The sequence below is a fragment of the Taudactylus pleione genome, unplaced genomic scaffold (genome assembly GCF_031769625.1).
Source record: "Taudactylus pleione unplaced genomic scaffold, aTauple2 ptg000393l, whole genome shotgun sequence".
In the NCBI taxonomy this organism is placed as follows: Eukaryota; Metazoa; Chordata; class Amphibia; order Anura; family Myobatrachidae; genus Taudactylus; species Taudactylus pleione.
This window is the reverse complement of record NW_028284794.1, coordinates 9,760,157-9,779,345: the sequence shown is the minus strand read 5'-3', so window position 1 is coordinate 9,779,345 and position 19,189 is coordinate 9,760,157. Positions and strand designations below refer to the sequence as shown.

Sequence of the window (19,189 nt, the reverse complement as noted above, 5' to 3'; positions counted from 1 at the left end):
CAGCGATGTCAGCAGTCATCAGCAGAGGTCTTCACTCCAACCGCTGTTAACACAGCATGTAACCAAGATTTTGAAGGAAGGCTGCTGGTTTTGCGGGTATAGTGACAGAGCAGCAAGGACAGTTGTCCCTGCTGCTATTTTATTCTAATGATTGAGGGGCTGATTCATACTCGGGTGGAGGATGCGCATCCTATGCGCAGTGCCACTAGCACTGGCAGCCGTAGACCAGCGGACTTTCTGAGCAACCATAGGATTGCTAGAATGTCCGATTGTGCAGCTCCGTTGCCTTTGTGCGCACATTGGTGGACTCGTGCCACGGGGCCGATCAGCTGTGGCATTAGCATAAAGACTCATTAGCGGCCTCGACTTTTCTGTACAACTCTAAATCAGGCCCTGAGCCCCAGTTCTAGGAGGCTGAACCCCAGGGGTCAGAGTGGAGTGTATTGCGCCCTCATTGGAGAAGTTGGACACTGCCGACTCCTCTGTGTATCGGAAAACAATATATTAAGAGTAGATGAGAGGGGTTATGTGGAACAGAGGGAATGCTAGGGAAAAAGCTGGTGGGCAGGGGTCATGTGAGAGAAAAAGCTAGTGGGCAGCTAAAGGCATGTCAATGTGTACCAAGTGCGTGATATTGGTTTCAACAGTGTACAGTTGGAAATATTTTCTGTGGGTGGTTTTGGTTTAATGTTCCCTTTTATATCCTTAAACCACTTCTGCCTCTGCTACATCTCTGTCTACACCCCCCCTCCCCACACACCCTTAAGAGACACATCTGTATACCAAACCTTACCAGCCCTGCTCATAGCTCACCACCCCTATCCCTCCACCATGAATCCTTCCCAGCATGCCCTCCAACTGTTTACTATCCAGGTCAACAGTGTTCCACCCCTTTGTCTCCTCATTACCATCCTACAGGATCATCTAATTCTGAGATGAGTACCCCCCTCCCACGACTCATCACTTCATACCATACTTACCGACATTCTGACTTCCCCCCCCCTGGGAGAGGGAGCCAGCCAGGACAACACAGCAGGAGGATGGGGAGTGAGGGGGCGTGGTGCAGCATAGATAGGCAGTATATGGGTGTGGCGGCTTGATTGCATAATTGTGGCCACGCCCCCTATACAATGCCAATATTAAACGGCATTATAAAGCAGGGGGCGGAGCTACGAATATGTGATTCGAGTGGATTGAACTCAGGGCCTGATTCAGACCCGGACGGTATCTGCAGTCCGTTCGCAATTGCACGATGGTTGCTAATCTGCGTATGCATCGCAGTGTGCATGCGCGAACAACACTGTGCGATCACAGATCCCTCGCTCACCCAGCAAAAATAGCCCAGCAGAGTGAGGCCGTTTGTGGGTGGTGACAGGGGCAGTCCAATAAAAATGGGGGGTTGGAGATGCGAACGCAGGCGTGCCCGAGTGTTTCAACGCCGTTTTAGAGGTGTGCATATTTAACAGGCAGCGTCATAGTACACCTCACCAGCCATTTTTTCCTCTGTTTTACTCGCAATGCTTGCGGTAAAAAAAGCTACCACAAGCACTGCGTTCACATCCGAAAGTGGTTGATGTAGCAATGTTTTCATAAACTTCCAGGAGATGACGTGGGGCAGTGGGCGTCTCTGCATACGCTTAGGGGAGTCTGCATACACAAAGTGAATGCTCGTACAGGTACGATGGGCGTGCTTATGCCTTGGCGAGCGATCGCTCCCCGCCGCGTCTCTTTCAAATATTTGCATACGCCTCATGCGAGCGTACGCTCATAGCGACCGGGTCTAAATCAGGCCCTCAGTATGTGGGCAGCTCTGGGGGAGGGGTGCAGGAGGGAAGCGGCCTGCTCCGGGAGACTTGCCTACTCTTCTTAGTGGCCGGGAGTAAAAAACGAAGAGGACTGGTGTAAATATATACGCCATGATGAAGAATATCAGCAGCACTAACAAGCCACTTCTGATTGGCTGATTGACTATCCATCCCTCCAGCTGATAAGTACTTAAATCATAAGCATATTGGATATATAACATTATGGCACTGCTGTCTTTTTGCATTACTAACTTTGATATTTCACGTTACTGCAGAAAGCATGGCTCCCATTTAATCTTTATAGGAAAAGATAATAGATGTTTGTATGTAATTTGCTTTGTTTTTATGTATTTTCTGTGTTTTGCGTGTCATTACAATTTATGTGGGACCATGCGACTTTCACATTTATTATTAACACTCGGCCCGGTTCATTACGGATCGCAACAGCGTACGCAGATTAGCCGATGGTGTGTACAATGCATGCGTATGCACTGCGCGTGCTTGAATTAACATTACGATCATACGTGCGATCACTTATGCAGATACAAAGCCATCGTAGACCAAGGGATGGGACGTCAGCGTTTGGGGGTGGTGACGGGGGAGTTGTTGGAGAAACGCAAACTTTTATGCTGCATGTAAATTGGGTTTTCCTGCATATGGCTGAGATGCAGTGGGTTCAACTCTACTTGAGTTGTATATATGTGAGCGAAAACAGGCTGGGTAGTTAGTAAGTATAGGTAATATAAAGACAGGTAAGTGCCAGAGACAGTGAGAATGGAGATAAGGGCCCTCAGATGATCTCCTAGACACCAACCTTGGAGTTGATCAGGGTGTACTTCTTCAGCAGGGACGGCGGAGGATTCTCTGAACGGGTCAGACTGACTGTTTTCACCTCAGGGTGGTCAGAACGCAGGGTGTCTATACAAAATTTTTGAATGATACCAGCCACCCCGCGTCCTCTCAACCAGGGGGCTACTCGAAGGCCTTCTACCACTGCAGTAACTCCACCATCCACCAGCACGAATGACTCAAAGCCCACCTTAGAAGAGAGATCTCAGTGAGACATATGTACCCACCGTACAACATATATCATATAATAAGTCCAACTGTAACCTAGTTCTATAGGAAGGGCAAATTATGTGGAAAGGTCACATACAGTAGGGCAAGGCACACTAACAGCCCAGGTTTTGAGGATAGCCATACTGGAGCACAGGTGACTTAATTAGTACATCAGTTATTTTGATTTAACCATCTGTGCTCAAGTCTGAATATCACCAAAACTAGGACTGTTAGTGTGCCTTGAGGACCAAGGTTGGGAATCACTGCAGTAGGGCCAGTGCCTAAAGCTATTCAATATCTTATTATATTCATATATGTACTGAGAGTTGGGGAACAGGTGTGAGGGGCAAATACAGTTAAATACATTTAAGGCTAAATATTCTATTTATATACAAAAGGCAAAATTGCTTTTCCAATATTACCGTTGTTCACTGCGAAAAAGGAATATTGCCATATTTAAGTGCCGGGACAGACCAAGCGGTAATGGTCTGTCGCGGCAACACAAAAGAAGACTTCTTGAGAATAAGTCAGAGCAGGGGTATAAAGCTGGGGACCCCTGTTGATGAGGTCTCACAGACCCACTCCTCCTGCAGCCAATCACTGATTAGAGATCTCTAGGAGAACTTTTGCCAATCATATGTGCAAAACGGTGTACAGATAAGTCTAATATTAATGAGTGCACAGGGTCTAATAGTTTTATACAGTTTTGGTCAATGGAGCCTTGCAAGGTGTAAGGCGGTGGGGCAACAGAGAAAAGCATCCAAGGGATGCAAACAGAATGGAAAGCCAGACCTATGTATATAAAAAGGTTTTTGCTAATAATTAGACAGTTGAGGCTCACTAGAGCGGAATCCCGTCCTCAGTCATTCTCACCACTCTCCCGTCACACTTGGCCAGAAACATCCTCCGTCGAGGGTCCACCAGCCATTCATGGTATCTATGAGGCAGATAGTCCCCTCCTTCGTATATTCCACCAGAGATGGACATCACCTCTTCGTAGTCTTCAGCGTTAGCAGGAAGGATTTTTATTTGTGCCGACATTCTGAATAAATGATTTTGAAGGCTGCTGCACCTGGACAAAGAAGTTTACGTTATAGAGTAAAGTTCACAAAATACGAGTCTCCTTACACCTAATAAGACACACGGATAACTAAAGTCAGGGGAAGTCATTTACTAAGCAAGTGTAAAAGGGCCGAGGAGCAGCAAGCGATCAGCAACTGGCCTCGATCAATGTAGTGAGATGTTTGCAATAGAAGCGAATGGTTGCGGTGACTTCTGTTGAATGGTTCCCAGATTTTCCTTTCCCATTTCAGCCTCTCAGCCATTTTCAATTTAGGAGCGAAAAGTCCGTGCTGGACTTTTCGCTCCACATTGGAGCTTTTCTGGGGATAAAGTACCAGGCGCGTGCCCACTTTATCCCCGTATTCAATTTAAAAATAACGAAAACGGGACCCGGCAATTTGGAACAGCGAAAAAAAAAACGGGAATTTTCGGGAAATATTCTAGGGACCCCCCTACAGATGTCCAGACATGGGGGTTCAGTCTGGGTACCCAGAATGTGTTCTGCATTTTTAAATAGCCGCGGCAGGTGTTTTTTCCTGACATTGAAGAAGTGATGCAGAAGAGCACTTAGCTTTTTTTTTTCGTTTTTAAAAATGGTCCCATCAAATTTGGGGTACATGAAAATGGGTACTAGCATATTTTTAAGTCCCTAAACTAATTTTTTTTAAATTGTGCAAAAAAACACCTGCCGCTAATATCCTATTCTAGAAAACACCTGCTGCATACTTACAGAATACCCCTGAACCTATTTCGCTATTTTTTAACACTGTTCCCCTTTTTTTTTTTTCACCCCAAAATTTTAAATCACTTTTTTGGGGTGTCCCGATTTTTTTTTTTTTTACTTTTTATAACAGTTTGTCTTAAGGGGTCATTCCCAAGGGTGCAGGCTATATTTTTTAAGCCTGCACCCCTAAACCCCAATTCTGCACTTTTTTTCACCACCTATTCAGTGGTGAAAAGTTATCCCCGTTTTTTTTCAAAGACTTTTCGAACCTGCGAAAAGTCTTTGAAATTGAATACGGGGATATTTGAAACATGCGAAAATGACATCATCTTTTCGCAGCCTGATTGAATACCCCCCTCTGTCTTCCATGTTTTTAAGAAAAGTTTTAGGGGCAGATGTATTAATAGTCGTGATTATTATCAGTCTGTATTTTGATGGACTTTTTCATTTTTAACATAAATATCCCTTCCATGTACCACTGTCCCTGCGAGTTACATCTGGCCACATGGTCGGAGTCATTCACATTTTCACAAGACTCCTCCTTGGAATCTGACACTGTCAGTTTCTGGAGCTGGATGGAGGCTGTGGGAGAGGGATTGTAAGATTCCCTCCTCAGGGAGACTGCCTCCAGAAGCATAAAGCAATTTGTGACATCTGAAGATGGCGTAAACCAACGGACCCAAACTCCAAAAAGCTTACCTTTTCGAGAATTGGTACATAGGGGTCAGACCAGGGGCGTCTTTAGAGAGGGAGGGGACCCGTGTGCATCCCCTGTAACGGGCCCTCTCCTCTCACCTCAGCAGCCGAATGACACGGCTGGCCGGCCACCGCAGACTCTGGGCACTAGAGTGTGCCCAGAGTCTACTGCACATGCTCAAATAGTCATGGAAATGGTGCAACCATCATTTTCCCGGCGGTTTCCTCGCTGCGCATGCGCAAAACACCGTAGATTTGGGCGTGGTAGCCATTTTCCAGCATTTTGAGCAGCGCTGGGAGACATCTGACGCGGGACCTCTGAGAGGTAAGTTTTAGATAATATGGGTGCAGGGTTTGTGGTGAGGGCCCGTGTGCACCGAACTCCCTGCACCCATTATAGATACGCCCCTGAGTCAGGTAGTAGCCTGTTGGGCCTGTTCCAAGTGCTCTCTCACTATCGGCACCTCTGTAGCTATTCTTAACTGCATGCTGAATAACAGTTTTAGAAGGACTGGGTTGTCCCTCTCATGTCTCTTTTGCAATATCCATCAATCCCAAAGGAGTTGATCAGATGAAAACCCTACTGAGGATCGTGGAACCTCTCTAATGATCAGTGAATAGGGTAACAAATAATCCCAATCTTTCCAATCTTTAGCATATTCATTAAAGATTTGTTAAACTTCTCAACTAAACCATCAGTCTGCGGGTGATACACGGAGCTCCTTAGCAACCTTAAACTACTTGCACAACTCTTTCACGATATTTTGATATAAATGGGGTACTCAAATCCGCTAGGATTTCCTTAGCTATTCCCACTCGGCTAAAGACACAAACTAGTCCCCTAGCAATTGTCTTTGTTGACGTATTGCATGATGGCATCCTCTCGGAAACTCAGTAGCGTAATCCATTACTACTAAAATATACTGATGACACCGGGGAGGCTTTATTAAAGGTCTAATCAAATCCATAGGTAGTCTCTCAAATGGGACTCAGTAATAGGCAATCTTGCCGTACTACCATGTGAGAGTATGACAAGCTACTATCACGCTCTATTAGGTTTCCATCAACTACTTTTACATTCTCTCTGGCCTTTACCAGTCTAGGGTCTGTTACCTGTTTTGAGACAAACATAAATTTTCTCACCTCAAGTGCAGACAGAGTGGTAAATTTACTATGATTCGCGTCTGATCGATTTTTTTTTTTTAAACACGATTTGCATGGCCGAAGCTCGGGTGATTTTCCTGTTTTTAAACTCGCAAATTTATTAAGAAGTGTGAGTTTAGCTGAAAGTGAGTTTTCCGATGGTGAAGCAGATCAAGATTTCTCCAAAGAGTAGCAAGTTTAGATGAGATTACTCACCCGACATTACAGTGTTTTCTCTCTGCAAATCTCTCCCGAGCAAGCAGCCTGCACATATCAGTGAGATATGAGAAGGCTGCTTGTGTGGTCAACCTGTTAAAAAAGGGTTATATCTTTAATAAAAATTATGTAGGGTCCCCCCCCCATCAGCATAACCAGCCCCGGACTGGTCAGCCAGTCCTGGTTCCAAACATTATAGGAAACAAAACGAGTAGGGTTCCACCATATATTAGGAACCAGCACCTGGCTGCAGGGTCAGTGCCGATTTTAAATATAGGGGGAAAATATTGCGTAGGGGTCCCCCTATATTTAAAACCAGCACCGGTCCCACACTGACTGGGGTGTAATGCTACAGCCAGGAGACCCTATTACCGGGTCTCCATGGCCAAAGCATTCACACCCCAAGCCGGAGATCTCGGGAGGTGAGGACCCCCAAAAAGGGTCCCCCCTCTCCCGAAACCCCAGGCTTGGTCTGGAGCCCGGGGCTCTTCCCCGCACCCTTGGAGTGGTGGGTACGGGGGTAATAATGTGTAAAATAGTTGAAAACTATTGTATTTTGGAACTACAGGTGCCAGCATGCCTTCCCTTTGGCACTTGTGGAATTACAAGTGCCAGCAGGTGGCCAACACCCATACCCCCACTGTAAAATAAATAGTTAAAAAACTACAGTATACACACCATATACAGTAAAACTTTATTACATACACTTAACCCATTCACACATACTTACCTGTACCAGCTGGTCTGTCCCCTTGTCCCATGTAGATTCCATGGGTGTACCTGGAAAAAAGATCCCATACTCACCTCCATCCCGCGGGGGCAACCCTACAGAATTTTTTTTTAATATAAAGACTTTACATTAAGTCCACATGCAGAAACATACATAAATCACACTGATCTGTGTATGTTTCTGGAAAACTCGCAGCTCAGGAGGTGGAGTGTTTGAAACTTCAATTTCTCTGCGAGTTTGCTCTAATCTCACCCGAGATTGTAATCGCGAATTTTAGTAAATTTGCAAATAGCATCTTTTTCATTTAAAGTACTTCAGAGTTTGCCCGTTGGTGAGTTGATTCAAGTTCTCACCCGGAGTTTAACGAGTGATAAGAGAGAAATCTCTCCAAAACTCATCCGAGTCTGTCTTTAGTAAATTTGCGAGATGAAAAACATGACTAATCTCACCAGAGATTGTCATCTCAACCAAACTCGAATCTTAGTAAATTTACCCCTTACAGTACATTCAGCTGGTTCAACATTTCATACTTCAGCATGGGGTACATTATTATGACTCTACTGTTGCTCTTGTCACTATGTGACCCCCCAACCATGCTTTGAAAAGAGAACACTTACGGCTCTGGGAATACTCACACTGCCATTATGAAAGGGGTCTGGGTTATTTACTTCTGTAACAAGTTGGATTTCCCACAGCTTCCAGAAGTGTGAAAAATCTCTCCCAAATATGGCATCAAGCATCAAATAACAAACCAAACCCATAGTGACTACAGTGGGACCACACTGTGGACCTCATTCAGAGGCGCTCGCAAAAAGCGAGCACTCGCTCTAAATCAGGGCGGCCGCTTTTTTTTTTTAACCCGGCCTCCTGGCCGCTTGCAAGCTGTGGGTGACCACCCACAGCTTTTGCGAGTGGCCAGGTGATGGTCGCGATTATCGCAACCATCGTGCTTGCGACGAGACCCTTGTGGTAGGGTCTTGTCTGCTGCAAGCCCCAGTGAGCTTCCTGCTCAAATAGAGCAGGAATCTCACTACTGACATCACAAATGATGTCAGTAGGGCCACCCACAAATGGCAGGCGTTCCTTCAGGAATGCCTATGTTTGACCAGCCACAAAATGGGGCGAGCTGTCTATCAGCATCAACAGCCGCCCCGTTTGTAGCGAGCCCCGGAGCGAGTGAATTTCTCACTAGCTACAGGGCTTGCGCGTGGCGCGTGCCCCACCATCAACTCGCTTGTGAGCGCATAGCGCTGGCGAGCGGGTCTGAATGAGGTCCTGTGTTTCTATGTTCATTTCAGCATTAGCAGAAAACGAAGTATCCCCATTATGCAGGTTACACAACAGTTTTCTCCTGACAATTTGAGGGGCTTATTAGCAGAGCAGTATCAGAGTAAAGCTGTCACAGTTATACATAGCAGAATGTGCTTGGTGCAGTGGTCCTCCAGACAAGGAGTTAAATCCAGGTATACATGTATTGGCCAAGGTACTGCTGGTACTATGGGTGGAACGCAGGTGTTGTGGCTGGTGGCATTTAGACCACACTTGGCACAGCTCAACCAGTTCGTATTGTAATCTGGTGGAACAGCAAGTAACAAATGACAAAGGGATATCACAGGTGTAGCAGAGGTAAGCAATCTGTGTGAAATATCGCAGCCTGGAGCTTAGGGTTATGCTGAACATTGTAGTGCGCCTGGTGTTAGTGTTACGAATCCCAGGGCCAGCTCCATGTGAACCCCCTAAAACCAAGGCTAGCAAGGTCTTCCACCAATAACAACCACCCGTTGTTCCTTTGGAACTATGAAATGTTCACCGGTGCTTAGGCGGCCGCCTGGTCTTATAACTTGGGGTAATAGAGGTTCACATGGAAATACAATGGGACTCAATGGAGAGAGGAATGACAGGAACAGAAACTGGTATCCAGGAGACTTGAGAGTCAATGATGTGGCTGATGGACCAATGGTGCAGCTAGGAGCTGATTCTAGAAGACAGTACTCAATTGATGCGGCTTTGGGAGCCGATGGTGCGGCCTAAAGCTGCTTGTAGAAGAAAGAAAGCAATTGATGAGGCTTTGAGAGCCGATGGTGTGGCTTGGAGCCGGTAGCAGAAGGCAGTACACAATCGATCTGGCTTTGTGAGCTGATGGTGCAGCCTGAAGCTGATTGTAGAAAAAAGAAAGCAGTTAATGAGGCTTTGAGAGCCGGTACGCAATTTGGTGTACAAGTTCATGTACAATTCTGTGTACTACGGCTTTGAGAGCCAGTACGCCATTTAGTGTACAATTTTGTGTACATCGGTTTGGAGTGCCGGTACGCAATTTGGTGTACACAAAGGACTGGGCACCAAACAGTTAAAGCTTTGCTCCCAGGATGCAACGGTCCTTCCCCCTATACCGTGAGGCACTTCAGTTTGTGATAAGGCTAAGGCCAGTTAAGGAGAGAAGGAAGACTGGTACACACAAGAATCACATTCTCACACAGAAGGATACGGCAAACAGGTGACCTGGAAACATTGCCCATAGAAGCCAGGTGCATCAGGGCTGGTCCCCTGTGGACCCTATGGACTTCGAAAAAAGAGTTAACGAAGTTAAGTTTTACCATAACTCTCATTTTCTTTTTCAGGGTCCATAGGGCACCACAGGGAGATCCTGGGGATGTCCCAAAGCAGTTAGTCAAGGGTGGGGATGCTCCTCAGCTGAGAGGAGAATCTGGGTCCAAATGAAGCATCCTGAGAGGCAAATGTATTGAAGGCATAGAACCTAAGAAAGGTGTGAACAATAGACCTTGTGGCCGCCTTATAAAGCTATTCAGCTGAGGTGCAATGGCGAGCTGCCCATGAGGGACCCGCAGAGGGAGTGGAATGAGCAGTGACAGTAGCCGGTACAGGAAGGCCTGTCTGCGTGTAAGCCTGTGAGATAGTCATGCGAAGCCATCTAGCCAATGTCTGTTTATTGGCTGGCCAACCCTTCTTGTGAAATCCATAGAGCACAAATAGGGAGTCTGTTTTCCTCAGAGAACTGGTAAGGTCCACGTAAATCCTGAGAGCACGGACCACATCCAAGGAGGCCTTACCTACCGAGAGGTCCGGTGATTGGAAGGCAGGGACTACGATTTCCTCATTAATATGGAAATGAGTAACTACTTTGGGAAGGAAACCAGGGCGAGTCTGAAGAACTGCCCTGTCCTGATGGAAGATTAAACATGGGGAGCGACATGAGAGCGCCCCTAAATCCGATACCCTTCGGATGGACGCCATAGCTAGAAGAAAAAAAGAGTCTTCGCTGTGAGCCACTTGGAGTCCTAAGGTTCAAACGGAGTGACCTGCAAGGCCCGAAAAACCACTGACAAATCCCACTGAGCCACAGGAGGGAAAAACAGGATTTTGGTATTTACAGATAAATCCCTTTCTCCGATTCCACAGGGGACACTGGAGTCTCATTACAGTGGGGATATATAGGTGTGCTAACTGGGAGGAGCTGACACTTTTAGAATTTAGAAGTGAGAGTAGCTCCTCCCCATCTATACTTTCCCCCCCAAGCCTCAGTCTTAGACAACTGTGCCCGAGGAGAGCTGGAAATAGATCACTGCAAAGGAGGAGGAGAAACAAGTACACAACTAAAGATAAAAAACACATTCTGCATGTAAAAGACAAAGAAAACAGTCAGTTATTACATAGAACTGACAATCAAACCTGGCAGGCAAGAACAGCACCGGATGGGCATCCAGTGTCCCCTGTGGAATCAGAGAAAAGAATTTATCGGTAAGTACCAAAATCCTTTTTTCTCCTTCATCCACTAGGGGACACTGGCATCTCATTACAATGGGGACATCCCAGAGCTCCCATCCCGGGCAGGAGGGCGCTGAGAACCCTGAAGAACCTCAAGGCCAAAATGCGAGGCAGAAGGCCGCAAAAGAGTCAAAACGATAAGGTTGACAAAAGGTATGTCGGCCCGACCAAGAGGCCGCGACTCAAAGCAGAGCCATAGAAAACCCCTAGGCCAACCGCCTAGGGAGAACCCACCAAGCGCGTTGGAATGCGCCCTGATGGAAACAAGAGGCTCCTGAGATGAGGCCAAAAGACCGGACTGATGGTCAGACTAATGCAGCCTACAATAGCCTGCTGCGTGACCGACAATGAAGACGAGCAAAAACCTACCGGACCAACTGAAAACCCGTCTACATGAGAGATGCCGTCCTTTTCACGTAGACCCTGATGGCTCTGATAACATCCAGGGATCAAGAGGACAGAGAATCCCCATAAACACTGGAAACACAATAGGCTGAAGAATGAGGAACGCAGACCTCACCTTAAGAAAGAAAATCATGTGCAATGAAACTCAACCCTGTCCTTATGGAAAGACAAGCAGGAAGGACAATGGGAGAGAACCCCAAGTTCCGACACACTTCCGCATAAAACCAGGACTAAAAATAACCACTTTCTAAAATAAGAATATCAAATCGTCAATCTGTAATGCTTCAAACAGAGAAGAGACTATAAGAAACAAAGAACTAATTCCAATCTCCACGGAGCCATGGGAGAAATAAAAATTGGTAGTAATGTGATAACTCCCTGGAGGAAATTGTGAATGTCCGGAAGCAAAACCAGATTCCTCTGAAAGAAAATAGACAGTGCTGAGACCAGAACTGTCAAAGTTTCCAGACGAAGGACCACCGAGAACCTGCCTGCAGGAAAAGAGGAGCCTAGACACCTTCAACTATGTAGGAGATGAGCCCCGGCGTTCACACCAAAATACCTACACCTTTCCAATGCGGCGGTAGTGCTTTAAAGGAATGTCCTTCCTAGCTTGGAGCATGGAAAGATCAGCAGAAGGCATAGGATGCAAATGCCACACCCCTTGGGGCCAATGTGGAGTCATGTCCTACTGCCGAGAGGTTGACTTGCGGTAGACCCCACGGGTGAATCAGCTGTTAAATCCCTAGAGGGATGCCCGTTCTCCTGTATAAACATCCTGATAACTGAGGTAGACAGCCTCTCCATCTTCCACTCCTGGGAATAATCTTGCTGAAATCACCACTGCAAATACCTCTGTCCAGAGCAGAGAACAGCTTGCCTCTTTCATGGACTCTTAATCTATCCGCCCTGAATTCCAAACTGTTTATCAGCAATACTGCTTCCAGAGAAGTCCAGGGCCCTGTAAGTGTCTCTCTAGAGTCACTGCCCCCCTTCTCTCAGACACACTTTGTGAAGAGGAGAAACTAATCTTAAACTCCAAACCACTTGCTTCCAACCAGTGAGAAAAAGTCAACCACCAGAACAAAGGTGTCCTGAGTACTAAGGCCCAACCTCATTTGTTGGTGAAGGAAAAAGGTGAACCCGACCACTGAGAGAGGAGGCCCCCATTGAACCGGTCTGAAGTGGATGGAAAGGCCTCATAAATCTCACCCTGTTCTCGAAGAGATGGATGTAGAGGCGCACCGACCTTTGTTGAGTGGGGCTAGACGCATGAACTATGAAATGGAGGTTACCTCTCCCTGAGGAAGGAAAACCTTCTGGGCTATATGTCCAAGATCATTCCCAGACATGCGAACCTCTAAGTTGGTTTTTGATGAGACCCTTGAAAATTCATCCGCATAGTATGAGGCGACTGTGGATCCACAATATGTGTTCCAACAACTCAGGCCTGGAAGGAACTTTCCAGAGGAAATCATCTAGGTAAGGTACAATAGTCACTTCAAGCGGCCAAAGGAGGACTGAGTTCCAAGGAGAGCCATTATCACAGCCATTGATGCTTTTTTGCTCTCCTGACCAGCCCAACCTCCACTGTCTGCTAACAGTATCAAGTTAGGCAATCAGCTACAAGAGTGACTCTCACCTGTAGTAGCATTGCAGAAGAAAAGCCTCTGTCCGGATCTGGTGCAGGCTTTCTATATGTAGCAGACTGTCAATGGTCACCCGCAGCTGAAGCGTTGATGGCTGCAAAAACAGAGCATGACTGCGGAGCTAGCCTCCACCTCCACTATGGCGCCCCAACCAGATATTCTCTGCATGTCAAATCTCCTTCTAACCTGACCTGCTGTAATGGCCGCTATTGTGTTAACCTGGCTACCCCGTTAGATGGGAGCCAGTTCTACTCACTGCTGTGCGGCTGACTGAGGGAGGTCCGCACTGCACGCTGCATGCAGCGGCATGCAGGACCTCCTATTCCACTTAGCGCTGCTAACAGGCTCAGCGCAGTCCAGCAGCAGGTAAGCAAAATCTGCGCTCTGAGCATAGTCTGGACCACAGAGTGAGAAAACCCTTTAGACCTCAGGAGGGATGTCTCAAGAGCCAAGCTGTCAAAGACAGATGATCCAGGTCCGGGTGAAGACAGGGACACTGAGACAACAGGTCCAGCCGCTGAGGTAGCAGGAACAGTGCATCTATGGAGAGGCTCCGAAGATCTGAGTACCAATGCTGTCTGGACCATGCTGGGGCCACCAGCAGGACAGTGCCTTCGTCTTGTTTGAACTTCCAAAGAACTCGAGGAAGGGAGACTGGAGGGAATAGGTACGCCAGATGGAAGGTCCACTTCACTGATACGCTAATCACAAGGGTAATGTTCCCAATATGGCAGAAACAGAAATTCAGGACACAATCTGTTTAAATCAATACATTTTATATTATAAATACTTCAATATCTAAAAACTAAACATATAAAGCTTCTCATTAAAAATATATAACACTGCTGTCAGAATTTAGCAGAGTAAGAATATGATATGGACAACCTCAAACACGGAAAGAAAATTATTCATTACAATCAGTAAAAGACTGTTTCAAAATAATATCAATTTGTCAGTGATCTCACAACACAATATAACATATTACGGAGTCCCGATAATTATGTGCTGGATGGATGAATAAGTCCTCCTATTATGTACATCTTGGAATTTTTACTCCTAGTTGTTTGGTGGAAGTATTTGAGCCTTCAGATAATTGGAACCTATATGCACGTTAATGTTGTTAAATGGAGCGTCTGACATCTACAGCCCCTCAGGCCGGACGTCACTGAATGGTGTCGCCCCAGAGGTTATGACCCTCAGGTATTTGGAATATCCAGGGTTTTGGCTTTCCTACAGGCAGGCTTAGATCTGGGTCTTCGCCTTGCTTCTCTGAAGGTGCCGGTTTCTGCCCTGACAGTGTGGTTTCAGCGTAGGATTGCTACTCTTCCTGATGTACACACCTTTATGCAAGGTGTGCTTCGCATCCAGCCTCCCTTGTCCCACCTGTGGCTCCTTTGGATTTGGATGTGGTCCTTAGGGCTCTCCAAGGACCGCCATTTGAACCACAGGGCTCAGTGGAGGAGTGCAGCTCAGAGAAGCTAGACCTCAGAGGAATGGCGCCGAGCTGAGGGGCCACTGTAATAGGGAAAGCTGACCTCCCCGTGCTGATTGTTAACCACCGGGACACTGGATTCCCGCTCCATATGTACCCTGGTGGTCTAGTGGATCATGTGGTGGGAGCCAGTGTTCACCCTCAGCACCTCCGGTTTGTCCCCTGAAACTGGAGGTAAGACTTCTTCCTTACCTGTCCCCATAGAAACTGGCTGCCATCTGGGTCTGTCTGCAGGGCTGGCTAGCAAGGTCCACCGAGAGGACCAGTCAAAGCTGGCGTTGCGGCTCCCGGAGGGGTGATGGAGTGGCAGCACAGACGTCCCGCGGATGGTCTGACACTGCCTGCTCAGAAGAATAAATGTAAAATAAAGAAAATCATAAAAATAAAAGCTTTTGGGCTGCAGGAGCAGCCCACTGTTATAATGGTGACCCGACTCCAGCCAGGTACCAACGAAAGTGAAGTGCCTCTGGCACGGGGGTGGTGTATAGTGGGAAGGACCATTGCATCCTGGGAGCAAAGCTTTAACTGTTTGTTGCCTGGTCCTCAACCACCACCTACACCCCAAGGTCTCCCTGTGGAGCCCTATGGACCCTGAAGAAGAAATAATAATACATTTCGGCGATGATGTAGCCGTAAGTTCAAATTACCGCAACGATCTAAAAGCTGAAAAAAAAACGGAAATGTGATCAATAGTTCATCCTGCCCTTAGGGTGTTTATATTCACCCCACCACCCAGCCTCCTTTTCCCCTGGCACAGTTTTACCAAATGTTGCTGGAGATCGCTGTTGTGGGACTAGGGGCCTTTTGGGGTGCACTCAACAGTTCCTTAGCTGACACATACCTCTCCACCATTTCCACTAGTTGGTCTGCTATTTTAGGGACTTCATGGCTCACCTACTTATTTCTGAACTGCAGGCAGACACCATAGATATGGGTCCATAATTACCCTTTCCATGATGTGTGACCCTGTTAGGTTCTTCAGCTGTAGCCATTTCTTGGTGAGATGGATGAGGCCATACATTTGAGATCTGGGAGAATTATCCACTTGGTACGCCCAGCCAGGAATGGGCTGGGACTGCTGAGCAGCTCTGGCAGTCCCCCTGACCGCGCCGGCAAAAGGGGCATGGCCTCACCTCATAAGGGGACTTGCCGCTAGTCACGGGGCCTGGCCTCACGGTTCACCCCGTCTGTCAGTATCCTGGCCGAGCAGTGCACCGGGAGACAGAGCTGCCCAGCCAGGGTTTAACGCCGACCGGCCCATCTGCCCATCGGCCCTTCTGGCCCTGCCCCAGCAATGAACTCCTTGTGCTTGAACAGACATTGTAACATCCAAACAAGTTAGAATTTCAGTTTTTAGTTTATCAAAGTCTTTGGTATCAGCAAGGCTCAAGTTAAAGTTTGATTTTAGCAGTTCTCCAGACAGGAAGGGTGCTAAGAGGCCACTGACTTTTAGGCCAACTTTCTCTCCGAAGATTGTTAAATAGGCTTCAATGTCATCACTTTAAGTCATCTTTGAAGAATATAACTGACACGTATGGAGTTGGTTCTAGTTGGGACATCAGTGGAGGCATTTCCAGACAGATTCTGTACCATGAGGTCTTGGTTTTGTCACCCTCTGACCTCCTCATTATCTAATTGCTGTTGCCACTGATCCTCTTCAATGGCCAAATGCTACACCCTGGTGGCTTCCTGCTGAGCTGATGAAGTGTGTAGCAAGGCCTTGACTATGTGTAACACCCCTTAATTTGGTGGAATGCCAGTGAGTGGATCGTACTTGTTGTTCTTCTGGAACCTGCGTGGGAGTGGACCACCAGATGGTTTAGGGCCGTTCCTCTTCTAGACTCCTCCTACCATGGCAGCAGGGTCGGCTCCAGGGGTCGGAGAACCCTGTCCCAGCTCAGTTAATAGCGGCCAAAAATGGGGGGGTGGCCTAATTACCATAGGTCATGACCCCTAAATGACGTTATTTGGAGGCGTGCCCGCATGGCACGCCTCCAAATAACGTCAGGCTGGGGGTAAGCCCAGCACTACGTCACAAGCTGGGCTTTCCCCAGCCCTCTCCCGCCACTGAATGGATGCCGCACGCATGCGCGCAGCATCCATTCAGCTACTCCGGGGTCCGGCACTGCCTGCACAGCTGTGGCAGTGGGGGTCCCCAACCTCCCGATTTGACCACCTGCGGGCCACTTCGGCCCACGGGTGGAATAGCGGGACAGTACTGTCCCTTCTGAAATCGGGATGTTGGGGAGGGGTGCGCCCTCTATGGGGTGGCGCCCCTGTTCGACCGCACTGGTCGAACACCCCAAGAGCCGGCCCTGCATGGCAGAGTAACAGGGGATCCCCCCACCCCAGAAATGGCACACCTTAGTTTTATTGTGCTGCAGTACTTTGTCACACTGGTCTTAAATATCAGAACATGTGAGAATGATGCAATAACCATTAATTACGCAGTAACTAGAATTGTCTTCAAGTACTCATTAAGGCATACAATAGTTGTTACAGTAAAATATTCCAATACTTGCTTCACGTTTACTATCATTTAAGCTGCATACACACACGATTTTTTCCATGAACGATTTTAGTAAACGATATTCGTTAATTTTTTTTTAAGGGAAAAATGAATGAAATCGTTTTTTTTTTTAAATCAGTTGTTTTTTATTGAAAGCTTTCCATAAACATAACATTCAAACAAAAACAAAAATAAAATAGCATCATCATTATATTGAAACACAGTCGTGAGTAGATTGTAATAGATTACATTGTTACAATAAACAGAGAAAAAAATTATTGAAATAGACATTATATAAGCAAACATGACATGTGTGATTATTTTGCGCCGACAAAAAGGTTATAAATGATTACGAATGCAACTGTTGCATCGTAACATGTACAAATTGCCAGAAAACAATTTAAAAAAAAAAACAGGTTATTACATAACATTACATCAGTATAACACTTTAATTAGTAGAATATTGGGAATACATTTATAAATTCACTACAACCCAAGGTAAGCCAGATACAACTCGACTCCAATCAGTATATTTATACGTCAGTTTCTGCCTCATTCGCTCTGCCCAATTCTGAGTGACACCATCTGTCCCATTTTTTGTGATATGTATTCATAGCATTGCGGGACCTAAACATATGTCTTTCATGTCTGATTACAACATTCACCAACGCTCTCCACTTATGTAGAACGGGGAAGTCAGTTGTAAACCACGTGCGGGCCACAATCACTTTAGCCATTGTGGAGAGACACATAACATATCGATAGAGTACTGGGGAGTGCGTTTCTTCCAAATCCAGTCCGAACAAACAAGTCACAGGACTAAAGTCTGGCAGAGAAGGTTCCGTAACCAAAATATCTCCCCATACCTGCCTCCAAAATTAATTTACTAATGGACAGCTCCATAATAAGTGCCAGAAATCAGCACTCTCTTCCTGACATCTAGGACAAAGTGAGTCCATTCTAAATCCAGCTCAGTGCAGGGATACAGGTGTATGGTATACTCTTTGCAATACGTAATAATGCACCTGTTGATACCTAATACATGGAGTAGTATAACTAATTGAACCCAAGATCTGTAGCCAGTGCTCATCGGAGATGGGGCCAAAGTCAACTTCCCACTTCAGCCTGAGGGGAGCAAGCAACTCTGGGTTTAATTTATTATTAAGAGTCGCGTAAATACAGGTATCCCTACCCCTAGACCTCAAGGCAGAAAGTAGAGTTTTAACAGGAGATGGAGATAGTATAGGAGCAGCTCCTGTAAACTGCGCCTGCACAGCATGTCGTAACTGTAAATACCTAAATAAGGCTACATTGGGGACAGCAAATTCAGTTTGTAATTGTGAAAATGATTTAAGATGACCATTCTCATATAACTGACCTATAGATTTAATACCCCTTAAAAGCCACAAATTGTCATTAGACAAACTGTTAAACCAGAGGGGGGAGTCCGCGTCTGTCCCAGGCCATTCAAACAGAGTATGGGTATATCGCCAAATCAGCATAGCTTGTCGCAATAGAGGGGGCAATCTAGAGGTGGGCATGCCTGATAGTAAAAATAACAAAGGGGTAAAAGAGAATCCCACCCGTTCAGTCAAGAAACCCTGTAACGTCAAACTGGAGGTATCAGATATCCACTCAGACAAATGTACTAACTGGGCAGCACTGTAGTAAAACCGGAGATTAGGAAGACCTAAGCCCCCAGAGGTTTTATTTTTACAAAGGGTTTTGATAGAAACACGAGCAGTACGACAACCCCAGATGAAAGATATAATAATACTATCAATACTACTGAACACCCTTTTAGGTAAATAAACTGGAGAATGCTGTAAGATGTATAGATACTTGGGCTGGATAGACATTTTAAGTTTATACGCCCCAATACTGACAGAGGTAATTTTTTCCAAACGTGGATTTTT

The 19,189-nt window shown here is 46.4% G+C and overlaps 1 protein-coding gene across 3 annotated transcripts in view; it reads right to left on the bottom strand.

Annotated features, from left to right (window-relative positions):
* LOC148507469 (histidine N-acetyltransferase-like) overlaps window positions 1-19,189 on the bottom strand; it is a 28,334-nt gene that overhangs the window by 3,841 nt on the left and 5,304 nt on the right. For all 3 annotated transcript variants that reach the window (XM_088446051.1, XM_088446049.1, XM_088446050.1), the window contains exons 2-3: window positions 3,738-3,936; window positions 2,620-2,844 (exon numbers count right to left, since the gene is read on the bottom strand). In XM_088446051.1, coding sequence (XP_088302177.1) covers window positions 2,620-2,844; window positions 3,738-3,905 — 393 coding nt within the window. In that variant the 5' untranslated portion in view covers window positions 3,906-3,936. The remainder of the gene's footprint in view (window positions 1-2,619; window positions 2,845-3,737; window positions 3,937-19,189) is intronic.